The sequence below is a fragment of the Brachionichthys hirsutus genome, chromosome 8 (genome assembly GCF_040956055.1).
Source record: "Brachionichthys hirsutus isolate HB-005 chromosome 8, CSIRO-AGI_Bhir_v1, whole genome shotgun sequence".
Taxonomy (NCBI): Eukaryota; Metazoa; Chordata; class Actinopteri; order Lophiiformes; family Brachionichthyidae; genus Brachionichthys; species Brachionichthys hirsutus.
Window position 1 is genome coordinate 961,852 of NC_090904.1, and position 13,479 is coordinate 975,330.

The 13,479-nt window shown below is 42.5% G+C and overlaps 1 protein-coding gene across 1 annotated transcript in view; it reads right to left on the minus strand.

Annotated features, from left to right (window-relative positions):
• Window positions 1–2,360: 2,360 nt before the first annotated feature.
• The window catches only part of cpne5b (copine Vb), a 59,642-nt gene continuing 48,523 nt past the window's right edge, over window positions 2,361–13,479 (minus strand). The window contains exons 11-21 of the mRNA XM_068741981.1: window positions 12,108–12,149; window positions 11,885–11,960; window positions 11,213–11,266; window positions 10,560–10,621; window positions 8,960–9,006; window positions 7,762–7,943; window positions 7,392–7,519; window positions 6,671–6,773; window positions 3,437–3,494; window positions 2,921–2,994; window positions 2,361–2,552 (exon numbers count right to left, since the gene is read on the minus strand). Of these exons, the coding sequence (XP_068598082.1) occupies window positions 2,361–2,552; window positions 2,921–2,994; window positions 3,437–3,494; window positions 6,671–6,773; window positions 7,392–7,519; window positions 7,762–7,943; window positions 8,960–9,006; window positions 10,560–10,621; window positions 11,213–11,266; window positions 11,885–11,960; window positions 12,108–12,149 (1,018 nt within the window). The remainder of the gene's footprint in view (window positions 2,553–2,920; window positions 2,995–3,436; window positions 3,495–6,670; window positions 6,774–7,391; window positions 7,520–7,761; window positions 7,944–8,959; window positions 9,007–10,559; window positions 10,622–11,212; window positions 11,267–11,884; window positions 11,961–12,107; window positions 12,150–13,479) is intronic.

A 13,479-nucleotide genomic window follows, 5' to 3' on the forward strand; every position in this document is an offset into this window, starting at 1 on the left:
ATGTAAAGAGGCTGTAAGTAGATGGAAACCACCATGGTTATAACTGCTTTAGCTTGAATACTGAACCTGAAATGGAGAAGAGCTGCTGTTGAATGATTCAGCAAAACAACCCAAAACCAAGTCTGCGCTATCGAGCATGTTGATGTCAGGACTCAGGAAACCTGATTGTTCGTCACACATGGATGCCCGTAGTCGTGCGATTCCCTGTTAAGGTTAAGGACCGCTGTTGAATTTGTTTTAATTTAAGATGTTAATGATTCCAGCTGTTCTGCCTGATGTTTAGGCAGTCAGTCTAACATGATTCTGGTGCAGGAACATTACACCCCCCTCCATATGCACACAAACTACATTCTTAACCCTTCAACCCACTTGTGTTTTTACTGGTAATGGTTTTCCTTTCCTCCACCCAGGAGCCACACTTCTCCACCCTACGTGCTCTCCAATGCAGGACTAAATGAGATGGAGTGAAAGCATTTCACATTATTAAGGCATTTCGTTTGCTACATTAGACATTTGAATAGAACATTTTAGCCTTAGCTTCCACATCACTTCTTCAGTTTACCAGGACAGAACACCTTCTACAGGCCATTATACTCCTAGCATTGTTTATTCATTGCCACAATGAAGGGCACGTGAGGGTCAAGGCAGTAAACGAAAACAGAAAACCTCTCAGGATTTAGAAGCACGTTATGAGCAGTCAGAGTGACTCCGATGATGCACGAAGAATTGACAAAAAGTGCACATCTTGTCTGGTGAAAAGACAACCAGATGACAAAAGATCCACATGACCAAGCATCTGTACCGATTATTTATACAATGTCTATTATGAAACCTGTCAGAATGTAATTTTATTAATATCATTACTATTATTAAGGACAGCCTTATATTTTCATTGGACAAACTTTAAAGCACATTTGCTGATATTTTCAAAGTATTGCAAAGCCTCCTAAGCTCCTCCTCTTCTGCTATGTGGTTAATATGGAATAACTGAGGCTGGAAGCTGGAGGCGCTTGCAAGGTAAACTAAAATGAATAGACTAAAACAAACAAAATGTTTGCCTCGAAGGAGCATCATTTTTTTTTATCAACGGGGAGTGAGCATGCAGCGTGTACGTACGTGCAGTCATGGTGAATCCTGTCCAACATTCAACAAGCAACGTTTAGGCCATGCTCTACCTTCCCTGCACGTTTTGGGTGAGTCATTCTAAAAATAACAACAACACATTGATTTGATTAATATGCATATCTGTTCATATTAATGTATGAAAACTGTACGTCTTACTTTCCTGTGTACATTGTGCTTTAGTAGCATATATTTGTAAAAAGCAAATACTGTATTAATAAAAGTCCAACAACATAATGTGGAAAGGCTGCATACTTCAGTGCAGCTATGGACACATTTATGACATATCTGCCCTTTGTTTCTCTAGATTACGGTGCATTCCACAGAGTTTATGATCATCTGACAAATATCCTTCCTGTGGTAATACATCCAGGCTGAACGACAACGGGCCTTCGTCAGCACTTGAGTTGCAAGAAAACAATGTGTTCTTCCTTCAGAAACAACGAATGGCAGCACTCACAATATGACTAGCCTGGTAGCACATCATAATCCTGTCCTTGTAATAGAGACAGACTGTGTTGTACTTCGATATGCAATCTCTTAAAGTAAATGACTTCAGGAGGGACAGTTTCTGAGAATAAGTTTCTATAATACGCCAAAATCCCTCTGAATAAAACAAGAGAATTAATGTACTGGGATATGGAGAATAACATTTTCATACAACATGCTCTTGTAAACATTTACGTACCACTAAGAAGATGCAACACAACGTGGCATGAAAAGCCGGATTGTTGTTCAATGTAATAAACCGTGATCTTCCATCGCAGCTAATTCATTGGCAGATATGGGAATAATCCCCAAATATATAAAAAAGGATTCCAGAAGGAAAAAGGCTTCTCAAAAAACCCACTGTAATCAGCCACACCAATGACTGATGAGCAGGGTTTCGTTTAAAGACGACCTGTTCTGATACAGTCAGAAAAACAACCACAGACAGGCACAACTTCTACCCACAACATGACCTGCTGTCAAACCAGACGTGAAACAGTCACTGCCCGAGTCAGCGTTAAAGGCTTCCTCTCTTTTGCCCAAATGGATGCCCGTACAGAAAAACAAGAATAAATAGCAACAAAATGCTGCTTCAATCGTTGCTTGGGGGCTCCAAATTTTACAACACGTTTTCCTGATGCGTCTGTTCCTGTTTTCACAGGTGGGGAAAAAAGGCAGAGATTTCCCACAGGATTCAGATTGGTTGCTGCATGCTGTTAGTCCTTAGTGGAAAAACCATGTGGAGGGATTCAAATCTGTGTGTGATGATGTGTGTGTCCGGGAGGTGTGTAGGGAGGCGGCGCCGGGTTAGGCTTGATCCCACGACTCTTCATGTACGAGATGAACTGATCCGGAATCTCTGCTAGCACGTCCTTAGCGAGCCGAGCCATGCTCAACACGTGGTTTCCTGTTCGGTCCATGTAATCTCTGAAAGGAACAAACTGAGGATGCAGAGAGGCAAAGTTGATGTTAATAGGCATATATGAAAAAATAAAGGCAACTTAATGCACAAGTAAATAAGAAATATCAGGATCTGACTAACAATGCTAAGCGTGAATCTTTTTTTCTCATCACCTGACATTGAATTTGTGTTATTTTTTATGTTTTCCTTTGTGGGAATTCATAAGGACCATGTCCTAATCTGTCAAATCTGACAATGTGAAAAGAAGGCCTAGTCCAAAATATTGAAACACAACACGCAGTACGTACGATGCAAATATTAACACTTACACATACACTGGAAACACTGTGATATAAATAGTGTTTGGTGTCCCATCAGAGTTTCTTTCATGTTCTAAAGTGCCCTCACCTGAACAATGTCTCTCTCTGCCAGTTTCCCCCGAGATGAGATCCTGATATCATCACCATCCAGTTCCACCATAGCTGGAAGGCATACGTTCACACATGCATAAATTAATACACAGAGCTGAGACACTCCTTACAGAAATGCCATCAAGCATATTTAATCTTCTGTGTTGTTGCCATGCGATTATTCAGGGCAGAGGATATTGTGCATTTGTAATCTTACTGCAGGTTAGATGAACTTTCCCTTCCTCCATTGGAGTCTCTATTTATAGTCATCTGTCTACACTGCGAGTCCAATCCTCAACTTCCACAATGTCTTCTACAATTATGCTTGCACCCACTTTTCCACTCCCTTTTTGACTAATTAAAATGAGTTCTTAGAGCCATTTTCACTTGGATGTTTCTGTGAATTAGTGAGAGGTTGACTTTAGAATTACTGATCTGGGACTGGTGAAGTATTAGATTGTATGTGGGTGGTATATAAAATTAGTAGAAGAATAGTTACGTTCATACATCGTACCATCAAACTCAGCCTGACCCACTCCGACTATGATGATGGACATGGGCAGCTTGGCACCCTGGAGAGAGATAAAATCAATATAAGCTGACAAATGCTTGTCCACATCCTCACTGAACTGCAGCACTCATTACTATAAAATCAGACATTAGAGCAGGTCCATGTTAAAAGCACAGTAATCCTCTGTCTCACTCTCAGACCACCTGGATGAGCTTTCAACAAGACAAGGACACCTGAGAGAATAAGGGTCCGAAGAGAAGGGCAGAAAGAGGGGACGCTTTTTGTGTCAACCGTTATCCTATCCTATATCCAATTTTCTGCTCCCTGGCTCTGCCCCCCCCCCCCCCCCCCCCCCCACACACACACACTGTATGCCGTTGATCAGGCTGGGGAGAGGAGATTAGACTCCCTGACAACATAAAACTAGTGCCCAGAGATACCGGTAGTGTCAGCGCTAAAGCTATTTCGACAGCCACGAGCAATCAAATACATCCAGAGCATTCCCAGGCTGGATTGATGGCATACTGGCCTGCCAGCAGAGCAGCGCGTTGACATTAAAGTGTGGGACACTACTTAAGACTAACAGGAGACATTTGTTCATGCAGAGATAAGATGAATGGTGCACCTCAGATAGCAGCTGTGGCAAGGTGGCGTTTGTGAGCTGGGAGAGGAGGGAGAGGAGGAGGAGCAAACTTGAGTCAGCGCAGCCACCATCCTCGGGCGCCCACCCAGCCACTCCCGAGCCACACCTCTCATCAGCCTCGAACGAGGATGTTCACGCTCGAACTCCAAAAACGAACAAAAGCCGAACGGAAAATCAAAAAGACAACAGAAGCCGCCATTTATGAAAACGCAGAAAATATAGTGATAAACTAGTGGTGACGTGGCTCTATCATTTCCTCCGCCGAGGAGGTTATGTTTTCACCTGCGTTGGTTTGTCTGTCTGTCCGTCTGTCTGTTAACCCAACGTGAACCTAAACAGAATCTCCTCTTATGAATGATTTGTATCTGACTGGAATTTTACTCAACATAAGTGAATTTCTTTATAGTGTGCTACAATGCTATGCTAGCGTCGCTGTAATTTTAGGACGCAGCAGCAGTAAGTGATGTAAATGATCAATGCAAAAGCTCCTCTTCTATATAGCAAGTTTTCTGCCTTGGCATTTTTCAGAAAGCACTTAGTGGAGTTTTATCTCTGGCGTAAGACAAAAGCACCGCGCCAAATCAGGAAAGCTCTTTTGCCGTGGGTAAATGAGTCGAGAGCGCTTCAACTGCAGCACATCAACACAATTATCAGTGTTCAACACAACTCCTGTCAGCGTCTGTCCACCCACACACACACAGTCACACACAAACCACTCACAGGAGCTCATGCATGCGTGTTCGACACACACACACACACACACACACACGAACATGAAATGTTACCAAAAATAACCCGCCAATGCACCGTGCCCCATTTTCTCCATCCTGCTCTCGCTGACTGGCAGCCGTGATCCAGTGCAACGAAACCACAAAGGAGTGTCAGCCAACACTCGTTGCTTCATTACCCGACTCTGAATGTGCCATTTAAAGCGAAGCATGGCGCGTATGCGTCGATGCGCCGATAGCTGCGCCTGCTCTTCAGCAATAAAGTAACTACTGCAGAAGGTAAATGAGTAACGGAAAGGTCTCGCCCACCACGTCACGCCTTTGCAAGTTCAATCTCCCAAAAACAAGCAACAACACCCCCCCCCCCCTAATCCATTTAATCCTTGTATCTGAGTAAAGCGCTCGTGTTTTTGCACTGATGATTGTCCGGGTGCTGTGAAATTCCTGCGCCTTTGGCCCAGCAGCCCACTGGGAGATGCCGAGTGATTGACAGTGGTTTTAATCAGAACACCAGCGCCTCTTGTGACTGATAAACGCTTTTCTTTCCATCACAGGGATCCATATCACGGAAGCACAAGCAAACAACTGCATGCGCAAAAAACAAACTCACACAAAGAGTTATGCACATTCCCGCTGCTTCTCTGCTCCTGACTCTTACCCTCCAGTGCGAATAGGTATGAGGAAAGACTTATATAACCTCAGCCGCATGTCCTCATTTTCCCAGCATCCATGGGGAGTAAAGTGGAAAGCAGGTGAAGCAGCAAGCGTCAGCAAGCAGTCAAAAGAAGAGGCGGTGAGATAGAGCAGCAGGCAAGATCTTAAAAGGAAGGTGTGGCTGTTCTAATGTTTTGACTAACAGTCGCAAATTCCCTTTAAATCCAGTCTGCTGGGTGTTCTGTGCCGACGGCAGGAGGTGGAGGAGAAGGGGAGGAAAGAGACCGAGGGAATAAGGAAAGGAAGCCTGCTACTTAAAGCTGGGAGAGAAAAGAGAAATGTTGGGAAATGCTCAGAGAAATAAATCACAATATTCTGCTTTTTATTTACTGGTTTATATTTCTATAAAAACGTTCGCAAGAATATTTGGGAGTGAAAAGGGAGCACATCTGCTCATGTAAGGGGATCGTAGGATTCGTTCACAGCATCTGTGCATTTGTCAGGATAAAAACGTTGCTTGGGTTTCTTTGGAGTAGTTGGTAAGTCAATAATTCATCTATTCTGTGTATTGATCTTGATACTGGTATAGCTCAGAATTGTCACACATGTGGCACCATTATACGATTTCCTCTTTCGGCAGCAGCTGTCCCAGTTTGAGGGCGACAATAAAACCCAAGAAAAGCTGCACTGCAAGTTTCTGCATTAGCTGTGTGGGACCACGGCAGGTGTTAGCAGATGCCACGGCAACGCAATGGTTTATGTTGATGTCGCTTGAAATCCCAGCTCAAACAGGGACATGAGCCAGCAGGCGCCACAGCATCCTGGTTGGTGCTACGGCAGGCGCTCGGCACCGCGTCTGGTGCCACGGCACCCTGGTTGGTGCCACGGCATCCTGGTTGGCGCCACGGCATCCTGGTTGGTGCTACGGCATCCTGGTTGGTGCTACGGCAGGCGCTCGGCACCGCGTCTGGTGCCACCGCTCTGCCTCTCTCAGGGGCTCTGGATCCAGCTCTCTTTAGAGCTCTGTGTCCCTGGGAGGGTTCTGTCTCTCATGGGGGCCCTTGCACAGGAACTGGCTTCAGGACTAGCATCAGTTCTGGCACATGTATGTGTATGCCGTTACAGTGTACAGTAGCAGAATAGTGTTTAATAATGCAAATAGCTTCCTTTAGCACACGGCAGCACGATGTCTTCCCATGTCACCGCTCTTACGTTTACGATGGCCTCTTTGGTCTGGGCCATGTCAGAAATCACGCCATCTGTGATGATGAGGAGCACAAAGTACTGCGAGCCGTCCTGCACTGCAGCTGCATACCTGCACACACACGGACCCAGGCAGAACTTAGACGAGGCTGTGAAAGGTCTCTGCAACAACGTCTATGAGTTTAGGATTTATTAAAGGAGTTACAGATTACAATACACTTCTCATTATGTATTCTCACCACAGGAAAATCTCACTAAGATGTTCTATTCCATTTCTGCACTTCAGAAATGCCCCCCACAAATACACATAAATTTATTAGCCCAAACAATTACATAAAAATGAAAGCTGGTTGACAAATTAGGCGTTTGTTAAAATCTCTTGCTACTTGAGTTCACAGCAACCTGTTACATTTTAAAATCTGTGAATCGATTCAATTAAAATTTCTAATTAGAACTGAGGATTTGCGCACTCAGTTGGATAATTATTTGGATCATCTCATGATTCAGTCAGAACAACATCAACACTCAGATATAACAGTTTGCATTTTCACCTCCGCCGACGAGGTTATGTTTTTGTGTTTTGTCTGTTAGCAAAATAACTAAAAACCTTACGGACGGTTCTTGATGCAATTTTTAGTTGATTTATTTCATTTATTTGTCCCACAGATTTTAGTCACTATTTTAATAGCAACAACAAAGAAGCTGGTCATCATTTGTTGTGCTTCCTCACCTGGCCACATGGTTCACCACAGGAGCAAAGTTAGTTGGTCCATACAGCTGTACTGTCCTGAGACTCCGATGGTAGGCCTCCAAGATGCCCTCTATTCCATTACAGTATGGATCTTCCATGTTTCCATTCTGAAGAAGGAGATACCAACAATCAGGTTCATGGAAAAACAAAGAAATGCCATTGAATTGAATTATAAAAATGTATTTAACTTTTCCTTAGTTTTAACATGTTGTTGTTGTTTTTTTTACCTGATCATGAACAAACCCCATAAATTATAATAAAAGGATGATAAAGTATTTGGAACTGAAGTTGGACATGACAACAAGCAAACAAAAAAAAATGCTGGAATGAAATAAAAGCTTGTCCTCACCAGTGGAAACTCGTGTGACACTCGCCCATCAGGAGGCAGTTTGGCTCCAAAGCCCAGCGCAGGGAACATTTTGTCGCTGTCGTAGTCCTGAATGATCTCTCCAACAGCCTTCAGAGCCATGGCGTAGGCGTTAAGCTGATAGGGGTTCATATAGTGCAATGATGTAGACTGCGAGGGGTTACCTGTTGACCAATCAGTCAGTCTAAAGGTCATTGAGGGTGATGTGGACAAAGACACGTACAATGCAAGATATGGTATCTCTGAAACTGGAGAGTAAACCCCTGCAAAATTCCTGCACAGTCTGTAGCTATTGTTGAGAGCTTCTGGTCAGAGATGCTAACTGGTCATCTTGGAATTTGGGATCGCATCGGTATCATTATTAATATTTACTTTCATTGTCGCATGTCCGGCTGTTAGCAGGTTACAGCTAGTATATGCAACACATTTTCTTTTGTCTCAAGTTACTTGACCTCAGATTGCTATCCCACTGTCCCGAGTTAAGTGCAGCGCTTGGGAATACTTTTACGGAGGCATTTGTTTCTAAGAACATGACGACATTGTGAGAGAAAAGTAGGATTTGTATTTATAACAGTGACGATGCAGTATGGAGGCACAAAACACTGATTTATACACAATTTCTCCCACAAAATTATATCCAAATTCAACACCTTTACAATATATGGAAAAATCCATCCATCACCCGGCCAGCTGCATCTAGTGCCGACTGGTGGGGTGTGATTGGACGCTTACCATTTGGGGTGAGCCTAACATCAATCAGATTCAAATTGTCCTCCTTCAGTAAGTAATTGCTCACGGTGGGGCGCCTTTCTCGGCAGCTACGCCTTTTACAACATTGTACTCAGGCATAATAGCTCAATTAGAATTAAGCGTGGCCCCTTCACCCACTGGGAAATCTTTGTTAAGTACGGGGTTTCATACAACTTGACTTGTCGTCATACAACTTTCCACAAATGCCAGTTTCAAGCTTTATTTAGACTGACAGAACGTTTTAGATGCACGGCTGTACATCTTGTGGACGACAATACGTGGACGTCTACACAGTATGTTTGTGTGATTGATTCAGAAACGCAACACGTTACGTCCAAAGAGCACTGTCATCTGTTCTCAACCTCCCCCCCCCCCCCCCCCCCCCACACACACACACAAGCACACACACACTGCCGTCAGTATCGCTCACCATTAGATGCTGTAAAATCGATGGCCACAGTGAAATTGATTTGTGTCCTAGAAGGAGGATGAAGAGGACATGAAAAAAATATCAACGACAGAGACCAGCCAGCAATAATAGAATGCCAACTTAGCCTCAATCAAAAGGCAGCACTCTCACCTCCAGTCACGCACAAACACACACAGATGCTTTCTAATAGCAAAAACGCTGAACAAGTTATGACAATTATTTCTTTTGAAGACATTAAGAAATAAATCAGTCGTCAAACATGCAGTTGCTCTGTTGTCAGGAAAGGATTTTAGATTTCACTCCTCTGTTTATCAGACTTGCAACTCCAGGAGGGATAGCAGGTGGTGCCAAGGAGCCTTTGACACACCGAGCTGCGTAAGAAGCAATTAAACTGACGGCGCACTTAAGAACAAATCATAATCCAATTTTCCCTGCTGATGAGGCACTACCCGCTTGTTAATTTACGACGATGAGACGAGGCCTTCGGAGGCTCAAATGGCAGCCTCTCATCATCTGCTGTAATGAGAGCCATAAGAGCGGGAACCACACACACACACACACACACACAATAGTCAAATAATTGATTTAGTAATAAAATGAATGCATCAGAGATTCATATTAACCTTTCAGTTTGGGGCGGGGACAGAACAATGTGTTACAGCTTTGACGCTTAAGTTTAAGAATTCACAAAGACTCTTCAGTGTTTCCAAAAGATACATCTGCACCAAAAATACTTCTCTCTGAAATTTTATTTTAGGCTTTGGACTAAGGTATATTTCATTATTTGTATTATTATTATTATAATAATTTGTATTATATTATTATTTAAACAGCCAAATTATTCATGTCACTTTTATCAATTAAATTGTTAACAAATAAGACTTTAAAGTGGTTAGAGTTCAATTTAGATATTGAGAACATTTGTAAAAACCTTAAAACAGCGACTGTAATATGTTTACATGCTTACACGTTTTACCATGCTTGTCCTGTTCTGCTGGAAACATCCGGGGCAGTCTCAGTGACATTCTTCCAGACTAATGAGAATGATATTTCTGAAGTGAGGCTTCTAAACCTTATGGTTATTGTATCGTGGATCAGCCCAACCCAGGAGCTGTCTGTGGAATCTGTCACACTTGTCAGCTCTGCCACACTCTGTAAAGCCCATGACGGCTCATCCACTGCGATGGGACAGAGAAGATCGGCCCAACCTGTCATAGAGGCCAAGTTCACCTGAGACAAACTTGATATTCACATGTCAAACTCGAGCTCTTATACTACGCTGAGGTCCAAAGGAAGGCCGTTTGACTTTAGCCAGCTTGTTTAAAATACAAGACAGCACCTAATGTAAGTGCATCGTTTTTGGCGCCTGCCTTTCAGCCCAGTTTGGCTCAGTCTCACTGCATTGTTTTCATGCAGCTACATGCAACACAAAAGGCAGACGAACCTAAGAGCAAGCTGGCAAACACAGCCGAGTGTTGATGATATTTAATCACTTTCGTTTTTTATACACTTTTGACATTTTTTTTATTGTATTAACAGAAATTGCTGTCATATCAAGTCTATTTTAAGCTTCTGTAAGAATTGAGTCATTCATACGCACCCTCCTTTAATGTAATCTAAGAACGTGAACTCCGATTCCACTGAGAAAGAGAGCAGCGTAACCTGGAATTAAACACAACAGCATTTAATCCAATGAATGATCATTTCATCCTGAACAAGAAGAAGCACATCTTGACACGATTCAACATTTGACAGTCACTCATGCAAAAGGTTTGAGCGGTCTGAGTCATTTACGTTGTGAGGCTGAGGTGCGTTTGCATGGATTCATTGCAAAAATTCTCACTGCAGGGTAAGTTGGGTGAAAATTGGAATCACTCACTCTAATAATATGTCCTTCAAGCTCTGCAGTGCCTTCCTCTCTGATTGTGCTCCTCAGTGTATAAATCTTAAAAGTCACCACTATTATAAATGATGGTATTTACTACATAAATAATCAGCTCTTAAGTATGTTCTTTTCTTATTTTGGCTCCTGTTCAACAGCGTCTGCTTTTTCTTTTAAATAAAACTGTTTCAATAATTTGCAATATAACAATGAATTAAATTGTTTTTTTTTTGTCAAAGGCACAGATCTGCAGCTTCTTCCAGCACTTTCATGATCAGTCAAGAGGGACTCATTTAACGGAAGAAAATGAGTTGCAGAAAAGCAGAACAGAGACAGTTCCAGTGCTTGTTTGGTGCCATTGCCATACTCACTGTTCCAGAATTGACATATTTCTTTTTCTTCATTTTCTTCTTGGTATTAATCACCTAAGAAATAAGCAGAAAAGGGATTGACATGTCCTCCTTTGAGGTTCTGAATTTAAAGTAGATACATAGCAATTTGGCTAGAGACAAGGCGCACCTACACTACTGAGATTCTGGGATGAGAACACATCAGGCTGTGTTTGCAAGTTGCATGCAGAGCCGTACTTTGTACTAATAAGAGTTTGGCTAAGCTGTGCAAAGAGCAGAGGTGAGAAATGTCTACAATCATTTTAAATCCCTGGATTGTTCTGCTAATGCTGCTGATAAAAGTTCAAATTATGTGTCCCCAACCAGGTAATTACTTTGGCAAATTAGATCTTGACATTTGAAAATCACAACAGGGCCAGAAGAAATATGCAACTGCTTCTGGAAGGTGAGCAGACATGCATGAATACTAAACAATAAAAATACCCTTTTAATGAATTCCTTGTGGTTCTTGCAGGAAAACATTAATTTGCAGTAAAGACGATATGCAAGGGAAGGAATGCGCGACTGCGTTGGAAGACGGTGCGACTGTGATGTCAGAGATAGAAATGCCATTCGTGTCAGAAGCGAGACACGGTGTGCTTTCACAGTTCAACAGACACATTATGGAAGTGTAAAAATACTGGAGGTACTCACCTCGTACACGTTGAATTGGCTCTGCCCTCGAGCTAGTTCTCTGTAGCTGGTCGTAAAGTCCCCAATGAAGTCATGGCTGTGAAGAGGGAATAAACGGAGAGAATCACTGGTGAGTAAAAAACAACAACTCTACAAACACAAAGGTGCAGGTGCAAATATCAGGACGGCTGTCTGGGACACAAGCTGGTTCTTTAATCTGATGTTGAGATGAAAGGTTCCTCACCTGCCGTCCCGATCCCAATCATACACCTCCACCTTGATTGTCCTGAAAAAGAACAAAACAAAATCAGCTACATCTGGATCGCTCATTAGTATGAAATGAGTTTGCTCAGTCCTTCTTAAATTACAAACATAGATATATCATTTAAGTATTAAAAATAAGAATCTAATAATTGCAATAATCTATTTTTACTTGATAGGTGTCTTCTTAATTGCTTTTGTCGAACATTGCTAATTTTGTCGGCGCTTTATTGAGTAAGCTGAACAGTGAGAAACGTGCATCTGACCATCCTCATGCACGATACAAGCAGAACTCCCCAGGCGTGGAGTCGGGGTTCTGACATTACCTGTTGTTCGACACACAAGAACTCAAACAAAAGGCCTTTTCTCGACTCCAACTTCATTAACACCAATAAGCCTGCTTGTGATTAACAGGGGCAGGACAGCGCTACAGGTGTGTTCTCCCGTTTCATGCCAACCCTTTGAGCCTTGGGAATTTTCTCTTTCAAATACAGAAGGCTCATTATCACTACTGAGTTGCAAGAGGAAAAGAAAAATGGAGAATGGTTATTTATTTATATATTTAAGCGACAAGGTCCCTGTGCTGTTAATGACTAAATAATACAATGGGTTGAGGGGATCTAATTATAACTATCTCAATAACAACATTAGTTTCTTTCTCTAAGTATTGTATTTATAGGAAAGTCAATTTTATACAGGAGGTTTAGAACAAGGTGGAGAGATGACTGCATTTTGCAAGAGAAGAAGTCAACTCAACACCTCACGCAGAAGTGCAGCACAAGCAAATCCAACTTTCAAAAGAACATCAAAAAGAGAAGACACCGACGACAAATGCAGCAGAAACAAAGTCCCTGCAGAGAGAACCAGAACAAAAACAAATCTTTTTGTGGCCCCTACTTTCTTGCATCACATTGATCTCACTCCAGTGTTTCCCCTTTCCTTACTTTATCATGCACAAGTACTGACTCCATCCCAGATCCAAAGGAAATGCAAGCAAGCCGCACATCAGAGACTCTTTTCTGACACAGAAGAATTGAAAGATCCCTGAACTAGGCTCAACTTCCACTTTACCACCAGTTTTCTTTTTCTTGAAGATTGAGGTGGTAAAAACGTGCTTTTCATCTCGGTGGCAGAAACACAATGTCTCTCCTTCTGCACAGGCAAAAAGAGCAATAAAATAAGAAATGAGACAAGATGCACAAAGCGAGAGCAGAGAGGAATAGAGAAGGAACGTGTCCCTTCCCCTGATCAATATTAAGCAGGTATAAGTGGGGGAGTTTAAATGGGAGTCGTGACATTCAGCAAAGTAGGAGGAATCACTGCAGCTGAAAGATTTCCATCATTTTATCAAATCC